Source organism: Lichenostomus cassidix, chromosome 2, assembly GCF_008360975.1.
Source record: "Lichenostomus cassidix isolate B80296 chromosome 2, HeHo_3.0, whole genome shotgun sequence".
NCBI classification, from domain to species: domain Eukaryota; kingdom Metazoa; phylum Chordata; class Aves; order Passeriformes; family Meliphagidae; genus Lichenostomus; species Lichenostomus cassidix.
This window is the reverse complement of record NC_139482.1, coordinates 5,796,314-5,810,606: the sequence shown is the minus strand read 5'-3', so window position 1 is coordinate 5,810,606 and position 14,293 is coordinate 5,796,314. Positions and strand designations below refer to the sequence as shown.

Below are 14,293 nucleotides of genomic sequence, written 5' to 3'. Positions count from 1 at the left end.
GGGAGCGGGACAGGGAGCGGGGCAGGGAGCGGGACAGGGAGCGGGGCAGGGAGCGGGACAGGGTACATTCGGGTTCGGGTTCGGGCCCGGGCAGCGCGCGCGGGACGCACCAACCGCCGCACGCAGCGCGCGCACGCGCGCGGGGCCTTGGCGCGCGCCTCCCCCCCTTCCCCCCCCCGCGTCCCCGCTCGCCCTTGCCCGCCCGGCCCCGCCCCCTCCCCTTCGAACGCGGCCGTTGCCGCTCCCCGGCCAATCGGCGCCCGCCGCCGCCGCCGCGCCGACCAATCGGCGGGCGGGAGGGGGCGCGCGCCGGGCGGGGGTGACGCAGGGAGTTTTTTCCTGTGACGCGCAGGTGCGTGCGCGGGGCCGGCGCGCGGCGGCGGCGGTCACGTGGTGCGGCCCCGCCGCTGCCAGCGCCGCGCGTCCCGAGCGCGCTCCGGCCGCCGCCGCTCCCCCCGCGCCCCCCGCATGTCGCTGGCGCCGCGCCCCGCGCTCCCACAGCCGCCCGCCGCCGCCCTCCGCCGCAGCCGCCGCAGCCGCCCTTGATGTGGTTCGGGGCCGGGCGGGGAGAAGATGCCGCCGTCCAAGTCCCGCAAGATCGCGATCCTGGGCTACCGGAGCGTGGGTGAGCGCGGCGCGGGTGTCGCGGCGGGGCTGCGGGCGGGGGGCTCCGGGTGCCGCCGCATCGCCCTCCCCCGCGGCGGCGGCGGCAGGTGCAGCGGAGGCAGCGGCGCTTCCCGCCGCCCCGAGCGCGCAGCCGCGGCCCGAGGGAGGGAGCGAGGGAGGGCCCCGCCATGGCGGCGCCGCAGAGCTGCGGGCCCGCGGCCGCCGTGCCCTTAATAGGAAGTTTCGCCCCCCCACACGCCCCGGGCGCAGCCTGGAGAGCCGGGACGGGGGGAGCTGGGGAGGGGGCTCTGCCCCGCCGGCTCGGGCTGCTGGGGTCCAGCTCCGTGCAGCGCTCCCTGCGCAGCGAGCCCGGGAAGGGTCTGGAGTGCGTGTGCTGTGCGGGGCGATGGGAGCGCTCAGCCCGCAGGAAAGCAGGCTCAGGGAGGCCTCGTCGCTCCCACAGCTCCCTGACGGGAGGTGCAGCCAGCTGCGGGGCAGGCTCTGCTCCCAGGCTACCCGCGACAGGACGAGAGGACGTGGGCTTAATCTGCGCCACGGGAGGTTTAGGTTGGACATGAGGAGGAATTTCTTCTCAGAAGGGGTGCTCAGACACTGGAATGGGCACCCCGCAGAGGTGGTGGAGTATCCATCCTCGGAGGTGTTTAGGCAGCCTGGCCGCGGCACTCCGTGCCGTGGTTGGCACGGTGCTGTCGGGTCCTGAATCGGACTCGATGACCGCAGAGCTCTTCCAGCGCCGGTGGTTCTGTGATTTGAATAATAAAGCCGGTTGGAAATAATGGGGGAAGCCAAGTGGGTCTGGTGCCCGTGTGTGGCCTGTTTCTGCCCCCGTGGAGATGTTGGTGCAGCAGCGGTGCAGCCGCTGTCCCCGAGGGGCCGCGTCGGCTCCGGGCTGTCCCCGGCACGGGCTCCTGGGCTGGGACAGCCCGGCACGGGCTCCTGGGCTGGGACAGCCCGGCACGGGCTCCTGGGCTGGGACAGCCCGGCACGGGCTCCTCGGCTGGGACAGCCCGGCACGGGCTCCTCGGCTGGGACAGCCCGGCACGGGGTCATCCGCTGGGACAGTCCAGCACGGGCTCCTCGGCTGGGACAGCCCGGCACGGGCTCATCCGCTGGGACAGTCCAGCTCGGGCTCATCCGCTGGGACACAGCGACGAACTTCGTGGAAGCATCCAGCACGAGTCTGTAGCAGCTGATCGAGGGTTTTGTTTCGTACAAAAGGTGTGATAGTCTCCCCTGCATTCACTGTCTTTGATGGAGAGTGGTTTCAGATGTTTCAGCATTCGGGTTCTTGAAGCAGAGGGAAATGAGCTGTAGTGCAGCCGGTGATAATCGATCAAACTTAAAAGCATAGATCAATGTGGAAGATAATGTGTGGTTGGGGGAAAAAGAAAGAGACGCTTCAGAGAGATACTACGCTGATATGGAAGGGTTTTTTACATTAAAGTAGTGACTAAATCAGTAATTTGTCTTATATGGCAAACAGCATAAAGAACCCTTTTAAAAGCATTTTTAAATCTATTTAAAAAAAGGCTAAATAAGGGGAGCTGTTTCTTGGATTTTGTGCATAAGTGCAGCCTGACTTTGAGACAGGTTCGTTTAAAAATGATGATGAGTTTGTCCAGTCCTTAAGCAGAACAGGGAGCAGTGGATCAATCAGTTTGCACAGTCTGTATGACATCACATGTTGCAGTCTGTTCATTGTCTTGTGTGTTATGTTTTCTTTATTTGAGCACTGGTGGGAGCAAGCAATGGGCAGTGTAAGTGGGAAGGGAGAATGCTTGAAATTCTGTCCTTTCAAAGTCTGTAATGGGGACTGGGTGTACTGTTGAGCTTTGGTCCTTCATCTGTTGACAGTAACAAGCAGCAGGCAAAAAATCAAATGTTAGTACGATGTAGGACCAGTTGAGGAAAAATAGAGAAAAAGTATAAAGTTGTTAGTTTGGTTGATGATGTGAGCAATAGTACTTGTGGAAAGGATGGGCAAAAAGTTACCTAACTGTTAAGACCTACTGCCAAGCTTCTTCAACTAAAGTTTTCTGAGACTAATGCAGAGTTGGGCTTAATGGGACAAGACCAGTCTTATTAGGAGAGCTACAGGTTGTATGAACATAGAATTTAGGGGGTGGGAAAATCTGTTTTACTGGAACTTAACTTTCGTTGTCATTAAATTTCTAGGCAAATAAGTAAAAGTTCGAGCAGTAGAAATGGGCCATTGGGGTCTTATTTCCATCTTGTAAAGCTGTTGGAAAAGCAAGAAGGTTAAACTGAGATTTAGGCTGGGTCCTCTACTTAGCCAAGTGTGCCTCCTAAAGCTTAGAAGGATGGGGACTTAGTTTGGCATCAGGGAAACTTTTGATTGTCTTGTTTTGTACTATGATGGCAAGAGTATCACTTGAACCCTGGGTAAGAAAGGATATAATCTTGGTTTAGGACAAGTTTTTGGGTGGTAGAAAAGGAAGAACGCTTCTGTTGGAGGAAATGCTGCATTGTATAGAACTATGTTCATTAAGGTGGGGAATAATTCCAGAATCTGAAGGACTGGAAGGAAATGCTTTCTAAATTTCCTTTTATAATTAGGGAACTGTATTGTTTTGCCTTTAACATTAATCTTGACCCTGGAACGAGGCAGGCTAACTCTGGTGAGTTGTGAAATGCTTGCAGTTTTACAGGTTGGCCTAAATGCTTAGGTGACTTGCTCTGAGAAGTTGGGTGCTCCCCCTGTAACTACAGTGTTTGAGATGAAGCTGTCAGAAAATGGGGAGCTCTTTTCCTCGGGTCTCTCTCAGTTACTGCTGAAATAACCGGGTTTTGATGACATATTTCAAGCAGTGAGCTGTTCCCTACAGCTGATGATTCAGTGATGCCGTGGGTCTCTCAGGTTATAAGCATGTACAGTGAGGGGTGGGCACGGGGATTTGAGAAATGGGCTCTGAAAATCGTACTGGCTTCATGCTAAGCCCGTGTTTATTTTACTTATATTAAATTTTAATCTTATCCCAGTGCTGTTGTCAGGTAAAGTAGAGGTTGGGAGTGGTATTCTGGTATAATAGTTCTCGGAATAGAAAATTCAGGAGTCTGCTTGTTTGAATACACTCCCTCTATCTTTCAACACCACCATCAAGCCTTTCATACATGAAACTCGTACTCTTTGCTGATGGGAGAGATCACAGTGGAAGCCTCGTGAATTCCCAGGCAGTCATACTTTCTGAAATACAAGACAGAGTATTTGCCAGGAGCTTCAGTTGTTTTTTGGTGAGGAAGACTGATTATCTGTGGATATAGCATGCAGGTTGTGGCACGACGCGAGACAAAATCATGCAAGAATGTCTCCGTTGGGTTTTGCTCAGGCTTAAATTGGTCTGAGAAAGTTAAATTCCATTATGTAAGTGTGCTTGTTTCAGCAACGTTCTGAGTAGAAATCAGATGGATTTCATCCCAAAATCTGAATAGTTTCACAGCAGAGGAACTTGACTTTGATTACTGTTGGTTGGGAAGTGATCAGAGTGGACCAGCTACTTGATTCTGGATGAAATCTGTCCTCTGCATGATGAAGCATAAAATTTTATTAAGTTACTGTCTTTACTAAAAAGAATCTTCATGCTTGTATTTTGGTCATAATTTAATGTATCCCAAATATAATTGGAAGTAATGGATTTGCATGAAAATAAAACAAGCAGGACTAAGATTTTCTGATTCTTTTCTAAGTAACAGCCCCTATAAAAGGAATGTAGAGTCGTCAAAAATGCTTTGTGCTCCATTTAATTCCTTTTTTGTCTATAGAGGAAATATGCAAATTCAGACCATAAATGCCTGTATGAAAGGAGAGGTTACTTAGATCATCTTGTAAATTACCTTATTATTTGGATTCTCTGTGTTATATTGAACTGATGCATTTAAGATGAGCAGGGAGGTGTTGTTTGGATCAGCTGCTTCAGTTGTAGGTCCTTATCTGAGCCTGATTTCTTTTCTGCTGTTCGTATAAGTTGTGCTACTGGTTTTACAGATGTACTTGCAGAAACTGTAATTCTCTATGTGAATTTTACGTGTTCGGACTGGTCATCTGAAAATGCTCTCCTGGGCAGTTTATAGCTCTGAGGGCAAAATCCAGTTAATAATAGGGCACTTACCTATTTTCTTCCCCGGATAAATAAATCAAATTTTGTGTGTGTGTAGGTGTAGAGCAGACCATGCTGCAGGCAGAAGTAGTCATGGTCTGACTGCGGCATGCAGGTATCAAAAAAACCCTCTGATGGAACAAAGTGATCTGTCAGCGTTAGATTTGTGTGGAAGGGCTTCCAGGTGGTTGTATTAAGTTTAAAAATGCCTCTTCCGCCTCTTACCTTGCCTGAAAAGCAAGAAAGGCAGAAAAAGCAGTAACTTCAATATGGACCTATAAATAGTAAAAATAATTGTTATGGCAAAATGTAGTTACGGGGTTTGAAAACGCGAGTTGTTTGAGTGTTAGGAGGTTTGCATTGTAAAATGGAGCTGAGGCTTTGCTCTTCGTGTCTGAAAGATGGCATCTGCTCGCACAGCAGCGTTCCGCCCCGAGCAGGGATCCCTCTGGGATTGGATGGGGGAAGTGGTAATTTTAGCAGGCGATAAATTGCCCGTGTAAATGTCAACAGAGGAGGAATGGAGAAATTACCGCTGTCGTGCGCTGTAATTCGGTTTACACAATCGGCTGTGTCCGCAACATGGGAAAGCCTGAGATGTAACAGGAAAATGGAGCGGTTCGGGAGCCAGCTGATACGTAAGGTTAACATTTTCCCGAGTCCCTCCTAAGTGCCAAGATGACTTCCATCGCCCTGCCCTCGCCAGGGCCGCAGTTGGCTGTGCCAGGGTGCGGCAGTGCTGCGAGGAAGAAAGGTTGCAGCTCCCAGGGGACTGGGATGAGGCTGCAAATGCCAGCTTTAATTGCATTTCGCTGTTAGTGGCTGCGATAGTGGCTACAGCAGGGAAAGTTGCTACGAAGCATTTGATAGCAGTAGCTGGAAGCACTAGAGGCAGCATGTTCAGCTGTAATATCAAGCCACCGTAGGGTTATTTGAGGACACTGCTCCAGGATTAACTCTTAAATTGCCTACTCTGCTCTGTCAGTGGTAACGCTTGCACGTTTTGCTTGTATACATGGGGGCGTTTTGGTGTTTGATTACACAACTTGGAGTTAACGTCGACAGGAAAAGCCAAACGAAATGTAGATCCTGTAATTTATAAGCTATATAAAGTCGGAGCTCTTCATTTAGATCTACTACACTGCCTTAAGTGTAGGTTCTGGCTCAGGCAGCCACCTCTGCGGTACAGGCTGCTGCGGAAACTCAGCCTGACCACGCACCGGGGATTGGAAGAGCAGGCTAAAAAGTGATAAATGCCGATTATGATTAACTTCCTGTAGCTCTCCTGAAGGTGACGGCCAAGGGCGTGCTTTAAAAACTGCTCAACTTAATCGTGTATTCCATCCAAAATCGAAACAGCTTCTCTGTGGGATGTTCATAATGCACTCAGGCTCTGCGAATCCTGCATGAGTCAATTGGCTGGTGTCATCTCAAATTACCCTAAATCAGAAGCTGCAGACATGAAGCGCAGGGTGTAAAAACATGAAGCAGCCCTTGTCAGTCGTGTATTTGTCTCCTTAAGGATTTCAGAGGCTCCCTTTTGTTTTCCGAGGTCTGTATTTGAAGTGAACAGCAGATACGTTGTGAATTTGATAATGTACGAAAGGAAAATGTGCTTCCCGAGTTTGGGGCATGGTTGTTCCTTAAAATTTCTTTCTTCCAGTCCTGGTAAGGACATCGGCATTCCAGTATGGTTCCTGCCCATTGATGGCAGCTCTCCTGTAAATGAGGGTATATGGGATGGGGTGAAAAGGGAACAGTGTGGACAAAATCGATGTTACATGTTGCCTAGCAGACCTTTTAACAAGGTTTCAGATTATTAAGTTTACTGAAAACGTACTAATATAGACTGTTTCAGGTTGCCTTTCCTTTTTGAGAAATACAGACTACAGTGGATGCTGAATTGGGATTTTTGTGGGGAAAAGTTGCTTGCATTGAACTTGCCACAAGGAAGTAAACTGAGGCAGTTTTTGAACATAGTGCTGAAACAGGCTTTCAGGTGCAGCTTTTCTCAAGAGACATCCCAGCCACTTTCTTTTTTAATTGCCACATAATGAAGGCAGATGCAAATGAACTCTGTAGGGTGGGGCATCCCTTGGCCCAGGTGGAGCTGGAAGTTGGACCTTGCTGCCCCCACCCAGGTGCTGGCACTGGTGTGATGGAAGGCTGTCCACCAGCTCAGGGAATTGATTTCTTTGAAAAGTAAAGCAAACAGAAGGGAAAGTTTTTGTATCCTTCAGCTGGTCAGCTCTGTGAGTGCAGCCCTGACAGGGGGAATGGGGTCAGGAACATGGGATTTGGGGGGATGGTGGTGTAGGCTCTTTGTGGCTGTGCAGACTTCTCTTCAGTCAGACTTATTATGAAATCACATTAGAAGTGTTTTCTTCCACCACCTGAAATAGGCGTGAATGTGTTTTGGTCAACTTTTGGCAGCGGGACTTCTGAACTGGAGTTGTTCTCTTGAGGGAAAAAGATGGCCTTGTGCAGCTGGTGAAATGTGTGCTAGGGAACTACAAAGAAATCAAGCTTTCAAGGTTCTTGTTTAAATAACCTTCTAGTCAAATCTAATCAATTCATGCAGAATTGACAAAAAGCTAAATGTTTGACCTGGGGTAAACCTAAACCTTGTTCTGAAAGTGTTCAAATTCACATGATGCTTCAAGTGGTACAGTCTGGAATATTCTGGAAACACGTGCTAGTAAAAATGTTGCAACAGATCAAAGCCAAAGCTTCAAGGAAAAGACTTCTAAGAACATTGAATTCAACCTTTAACCCAGTACTGCCAAGTCCACCACTAAACCATGTCCCCAAGTGCCACATCCACACATCTTCTAAATACCTCCGGGGATGGTGACTCAACTGCTTCCCTGGACAGCCTGTTCCAGTGCTTGACAACCCTTTGTGAGAAGAAATTTTTCCTACCATCCAATCTAAACCTCTCCTGGCACAGCTGTTTTCTCCCAAATAACATGCAATAGGTCAAGAGAAGAGACTGACCCCCACCTCGCTTCAACATGTCCAAGGAAGTGAAAGGCATTCGAAGTCACTGATAGCCTTCCTACTTGGAAAGCCAGTGGAAACAAATCTTAAAAAATCTGTGCTGCTTTTCAGCATCATCTTCTGTCTTTGGTAGGATATCCTACAAAGTATGTGTTCTTGCAAATGCCAGTTGACTCCTCAAGGTGGTTGACTGCTCCTTTAGCTGTGTTTATCGACACTTGGAGCTTAGAGATGACTCACAGGTGCTTAATTGTTGAGATGCTCTGGTTCTTCCTCAGTTTAACATCTACACTTTGGTTGCTGGACATGGACATTTTTAAGAATAGCTGCGTGAAGGATGCAGGATGAGGTAATGCTGAAGGAAGCAGTGGTGCAAACAGAGATTACATGGGTTCTCAAAATGCAAATTTTGGATTATCTAGCACAATGGTCCACAAGATGAAGTTAGGAGAAGCAAAAGGCCAGCTTGAGCCTTGGGGGCTCCTGCAAAAAGGAAGTCTACTGGAATTTCTTATGGGACTTATATGAATTAGAGAACTTGAGGCTAGAACATGAGGAGGAAATGTACAGCAGTTTGATTTGGGTTGAATCATCAGGAATTTGTGGGTAATGGCCAAAGGTTATGAAGCATAAGACTAAGTGCATGATTCCTGAAGGGCTTTCAAGGAATGAAAGACCCTGTGTGACACATAAAGGATTAGTTCAGAAAAGTTCTAGTCCTTCTATGTTAAATGGATATCAACTGCAGAAATCACAATTCACTGATAGATTATGCTTTAAACAGTGAATTTTTCTTTCAACACTCTTTTTTTAATAAGACACTGAAGTCTGAAAGATTGAAGAGTCACTATTCTGGGATGGTTGTCAGTATTCTTGGATATTTTAGATTACAGGGAACCAGAACATCGTGTGTGCCAAACCTAGTTATTTGTGTTCTGTGGGGTATGGAGTTAAATTAATTTTAATTTGGAAAAAGAGGGAATATATAAGTGGTCTTCAGTGTGTGGATGTAAACATGTGCAAGTGTAATACAAAATTAGGATATGAAAGTGTCTCTTGACAACATTGTCTCCAGAGTTAGTGGGATACATCTGTCTAGCTTCAACAACTTGTCAGATTGTATTGCCAAAACTTCATTCAATATGTATGACCTCCTTTAAAGGTACTCTTGCTGTATGCAAAAGAGCTGGGATGCATAATGTGTAGGAAAACTCCATTAAATCTGTCCCACAAACTGTCAAAACAATCAAGTGCTTGACATTAATGCAGTAAAGTGTATTTTGCTTCAAGGCTTGTTATTCCATCAATAACAAATTTTTGGTCTTCTGAAATCTGCTTCAAAATTAGCATTTTTTAATTAGAACTGGAAATTTCTGCTTTGAAATGTGCATATAAACAAGCACCATGTTTCTTAGCGTGCTGAAGTACCTTGTTCTGCATTGCTTTCTTGGAAATGACCCTGGTGAATAAATTCTAGAGGAAGGTGTTGGTTGTGCTGTTTCAACCTTTTAGTATATTTTGAAAAAAAACCATCAAAACTCTTCATAAACTTCTTGAGGTTGCGAAACTTAAGTGTAAAAATGGTTCAGTTGGGAGGTGATTCAAGTTTTTCTGAAAAGGTAGGAAGAATAGGTTGTCTGAATGTTTCAAAATCTTGTTCCTTATACAGAGTGTATAGGAGTCTTATGACAAACGTTTTTTCTGCTTGTCCTTCCTCAGCTGCACATTTTGTGTGGTGATAGGACAGAGGAGGAGCTGCTAGACTGAAACTTGTAGAACTGATGGGTTGATGTGCTGACACCTGTACAGTAGATAAATACAATGTGCTGCTGTGTCTCCTGAAGCCTGACCTGACTTTAAGTTGTCTCAAACTTTAGCTCAGTACTCAGCTGCTTGTCCAAGCTGTGTGGTTGTGCTAGTGGAGCCCTGGGAAGTGAAGAATCCAGCTATTCTATTCTATTCTATTCTATTCTGAGCAAAGCTTCCTCAGGTGCTAAGGCTGGGCTGGCTGGAAGATGCTTGACTTGTGGAAAATAGAAAAATAATTTATAATGTCAAGTTGCAGGTGTCATCCTCATTTATTCCCCTGGGATACTTTCAGGTGTTTGGGGGAGGGTAGGAGTGAGATGCAGGGGTGGTTTTATTTGATTTGTTCTGTGCTTTTTTCTTCTTCCTTGTAAAGGTCAGAGTTTTGTATTGTGACCTTTCAGTACTACATAATATGAAAACTGAGAATAGGAAAGTATGATTCTTATCCAAAACCTCTTAATTTGAAGTACCTTGTGAACCAACAGATGGATACGTGCTGGTTAGGAAGGTAAGAAAGCCAGCTAGCTGTCATGACAGGCAAGAACTTGATCATATGATACAGCAAACGAGGGTTACCTATTTATCTTCTCTGCCCTATGGCAAAATCAACTATATCATGTCGTATCTGGCAGATCTTTGGCTTAAATTGCCTTAACATTTCCCAAGGTTGGGGGCTGTAATGATTCTTCTGATGTTCTGCATGGTGGTATTCTTACCCCAGGGTCTTATTTTTTGCCCTGCTGTCTTACCCATGTGTGTCATGCTGAGATTTTGGTATATTATTACTTTAAGCCTTCCTTAGGGTTGGCAGATTGTCCTGTCTATTCAGCAGCTACTCCTGGGTAGATGGGCAAGTGTGTAAGTGCAGGAGGCTTGCAGCCAGCGTTGGTGGGCAGGGGTTGGTGACTAACTCCAGTGGGTAAAGTGCAAGGCTATGAAGATGGCATTTAGCAGATTGTGGCTTTCTTCGACCCTGATAAATAGAGGGGAGGAGCTTCACGTGATAAGCAGAAGTAACGTGGAAGATGCCTATGCAGGTGATTCAGAAAAGATCTAGAGCTGAAATGGAGAAGAGACAGCAGTAACAACAAAAATGGTTGGAACCTGGTGGTGGGGAGAGAGCTGTGTAGAGGAAGGAACAGTTCAGGCACATGCTGGTTTTTATGTTGGCATGGTTATATTTAGATCCACTGGGCTAGCACAGGAGAAGTGGTCATGGCTCAACAATATGAACATTAATCAAAACTGTCTCAGTGTCTGCCAGAGCATTTGTTGACAGAGATGTGATGGAGTTAGCCATGACCTGCTCCTCTGGAGGAAGAAGGAGTCAACACAAATCTCTGTCAGTATCCCCAAAGACCACCTTTCCTGTTCTGTGTTAAGAGATTTTGGTGTTGTCAGGGTTGATACTGCAGTGTCTGATGCTTCATGCAGCTGTAGGGACTTCCCCCAGTGTAGGAACAGCAGGTGAACAGTTCTGTGTGCTGATGTTGGGTGCTGGTAGCTGCTGTCCGTGACTGTCAGGGTTTGGCTGCCATGTGCATTGCTGGCATTGGGTTCATCAGACCTTCACCCATCAGTGGTGACACAGAGAGCCTGTTGCATTGACTGACCCCTCACAGTCACACACTGCTGCAGGGTGGAGCTGTGTGTGTTGCCAATCTCTTCTAGTGGTTATTGTGCAGTTTGATTTATGCATTTTTATAACACGTTTTTAAAGTAGCCTGCCACTGTTGGCACAAATCAGTTGTGTCTTCAGCATTTGTTACAGGTGATGGAGAGCTCTGTGGACCTCCCTTCAGAGTAAGGCTGAAACTTCTTAGCTGTAGTTAGAGAATGTACATCACATTACCTGCATGGATGATGTTACCCAAGAGAAGGAATATTACCATTACTGTCTTGTCAGGATTTTGTCAGGTGCTTGCCTTCTGCCATCCTACAACAAGGAAAAGAAAAATATATCTCTTACTATTGTTCTTGCAATTCCAAAAAGATCCTGAGGCCCTGCGGTCATATGCATTTCAGTAGTACTGCCAGGATGGTCTATTCCTCACCCATTTCAGCTGCTTTTGGTGTTACTTGGTGCCACAATATGCTCGAGGTTGTGTTCCTAAACTTGCGTTTTTAAATGATGCTAGGACAGGTTTACTGACATTTTCAGAGACTTGGCCCTCTGCTTGGTGGCGGCTGTGAGCAATGATTGATGGATGGTGGCCACAGTGTTGGCAGCTGTGAATCCTATGGCTTCAGTCCTAAAGGTCCTTTGCAGGGGAGATCCTTAGGGAAGACCTGCATTCAGTGGAACTGAGGTTTTCCATCTTGGTAAGGGTTCTCTTTCTCTCTTACTAGTCTGAAAATGCAAGTGAGATTTGTGGAGGGAAGAGTTTATCCTGGTTTTTAATGGAACTGGAAAATTCAGCAGCCAATGTCTGGTAGAGAGCTCATGCTGGTAACTGCAGCTGGAACAATCCACTTTGAGAAAGAAAGGGAATTGAAGTTGTACATCTGAGCAATCTTTAGCTGCAAGAAAGAACTGACTGGAAGTTGGGAGTTTGATGCCTTGTGTGGAAACGAAAACCTTGAGGATGGAAAAGGGGAATGCATTTCTTACTTCTAATGACATAGCATTTAAAACTGATTTAATGATGAAACAATGGCAGTTCCTGAAAGTATCTTTCAAAGACATTTCACGTTGTACATACCCAATGATCCAAGGAAAGGTCAAGTTTATTCAAACACCTAATGAGCTGCTTGAAGTGTGTGTGTAGGGAGAAAGGACTTGGATTCTAGCCAGCAGTAGAAGTTGAATTTTGCCCCTTTGAGAGGAAGTCAGTACAAAGTTCAGGCTCTTTACTTCTGTCATAAACTGAAATATTAGGGTCTGATCTTTAAGCTTCCCTTTAAAGCTTCCCTTTAGAAGTTGTTAAGGTTTAACCTCATGAGCAGCTGAATACCACACAGCCATTCACTCACTCCCCAGAGTGGGACTGGGGACAGAATTGGGGGAAAAATTGTAAAACTTGTGGGTTGGAATAAAGACAGTTTAATAGGACAGAAAAGGAAAGATAAATGATAGTAATGGTAAAAGAATATACAAGTGATGCATAACTCAGTTGCTCACCACCCACCTCCCAATGCCATTGAATTTCTTCTGCCTCCTGAAATATTTTAGGCCTTGTGCTGTGGGAAGGTGCTGCAGGGATGCACAGTTTCTGCAGGAAGTCTGAAGGGAATACAGAGAATGGTATTTATCTGAGAAAATACAGGTTGGCTGTCTGGGGTATGAATGTCTGAATTTCCTTTGTAGTTAGGGAACACCAAGATGCAGTTCCTATTTAAAGCATCTTGGATGCAGCCAGGTATGTATGCATTCCATGGCCAGGCGATGTGTATGCCACAGAATTTTTCTGGATTTTTTTTTTAAAGCTTTGTGGCAGCATTTCCATCTTTGACAACTGACAGTTAACACATGGAATTAAAATTCATTTAACTTATTAAAAGGGAAATAGCAAGAAAGCTGCAGCCCTCTGTTTTTCTGCCAGCAAGGGTAGCAAGCAGAGGTAACTAGACTGTGTGCTAAAATAGCATTTCTTTTGACAGTCCTTTGCTGTGGTTACTGACTTAAGTGTAGACAAAGCGGACTGCCTGGAAGTACAACATGCTGCAGGAAAGCAGTGGAATTTTTCTCTAGGTACTTGCTTGTACCTCTAATACTTTGCAACAAAGTGTAAGTGAGCACTGAGGGATGAACACTGCTGTAGGATGGAGCAAGGCTGCTGCTAAATATCGGAGAATAAAGCACGTGCTCTCTTCTTGAAATCCTTACAGAAAATACAATTTAGATAGCATTAAGACTCTTGGCTTGTGTTCTGAAGGCTCATTGCTGCCAGCCTAGTAAGGGCCTGCAAGTACTCTTGTGAGTTTGACCGATTTCTTTGAAATCTGAAGAAAATAAAGGAAGCCACGTGGCTTTGTTTCTAAATGACTGCTCTCAGATTTCTTTTGGCTTGCAGAGGAATACCTTTGATAAGCCTCAAGAGGATTGTGCAATGCAGGAGGAAGGGAAACAAGCATCTCCCAGCAGGCTCATGCTCTTGGGTGTTAACAAACCATCATGTGAAACTCCTCTTTTACAGCAGGATACTTCTTGCTACAAAATCTTGCCTTAGACTGTCATTATACACTAATAAAAATATAGGTGAGAAAAGGCAGGGAACAGTTGTAGCAATGGGACAGAGTGCCAAAGAAGTTAAAAAATACCTTGTGGTTGTCCTGAAAAGCTGATCTGTGCTTTGGTTTGTCGTAAAGCGTTCTGCAGTATTTGAGGACCCTTATCACATTACCAAAAGATGTTTTATTGAGGTCCTCAGACTTTCACTCTTAGAGGATTATAACCTTTACTCTGTCCTCCACAAGGCTCAGAGAGCATGTTGAGAGAGGAGTGCCACCACTCTGTGTTAGAAATCAAGCCCGAATATCATAAGTACAGGAATTTAACTCTTTGCAGGAATTGAAGAGGATTTTTGTCTCCAAGCATCAGAAAATAATTTTTTAATCCTGTTGCTATAATGTTGACATCATGAGGAAATTACTACAAAAGCATATAAAGCTACAGCTTGAAGTAGCTGTTTTTGTAATTCCTCATGATTAAAAGTCTAATTGTAGAATTAAGTTGCATCTGAGTAAAACACGAACTGCTCATTGTATTGCTGTCTCCAGAGGTTTAGAAACAGAATTCTTTA

At 46.1% G+C, this 14,293-nt stretch overlaps 1 protein-coding gene across 2 annotated transcripts in view; it reads left to right on the top strand.

Annotated features, from left to right (window-relative positions):
- Positions 1–373: 373 nt before the first annotated feature.
- Positions 374–14,293, top strand: part of RHEB (Ras homolog, mTORC1 binding) — a 39,832-nt gene continuing 25,912 nt past the window's right edge. Inside the window, exon 1 of one of the 2 annotated variants that reach the window (XM_085050228.1) lies at positions 374–625. In XM_085050228.1, coding sequence (XP_084906354.1) covers positions 574–625 — 52 coding nt within the window. In that variant the 5' untranslated portion in view covers positions 374–573. The remainder of the gene's footprint in view (positions 626–14,293) is intronic. The other variant, XM_085050227.1, reaches the window with a different exon arrangement.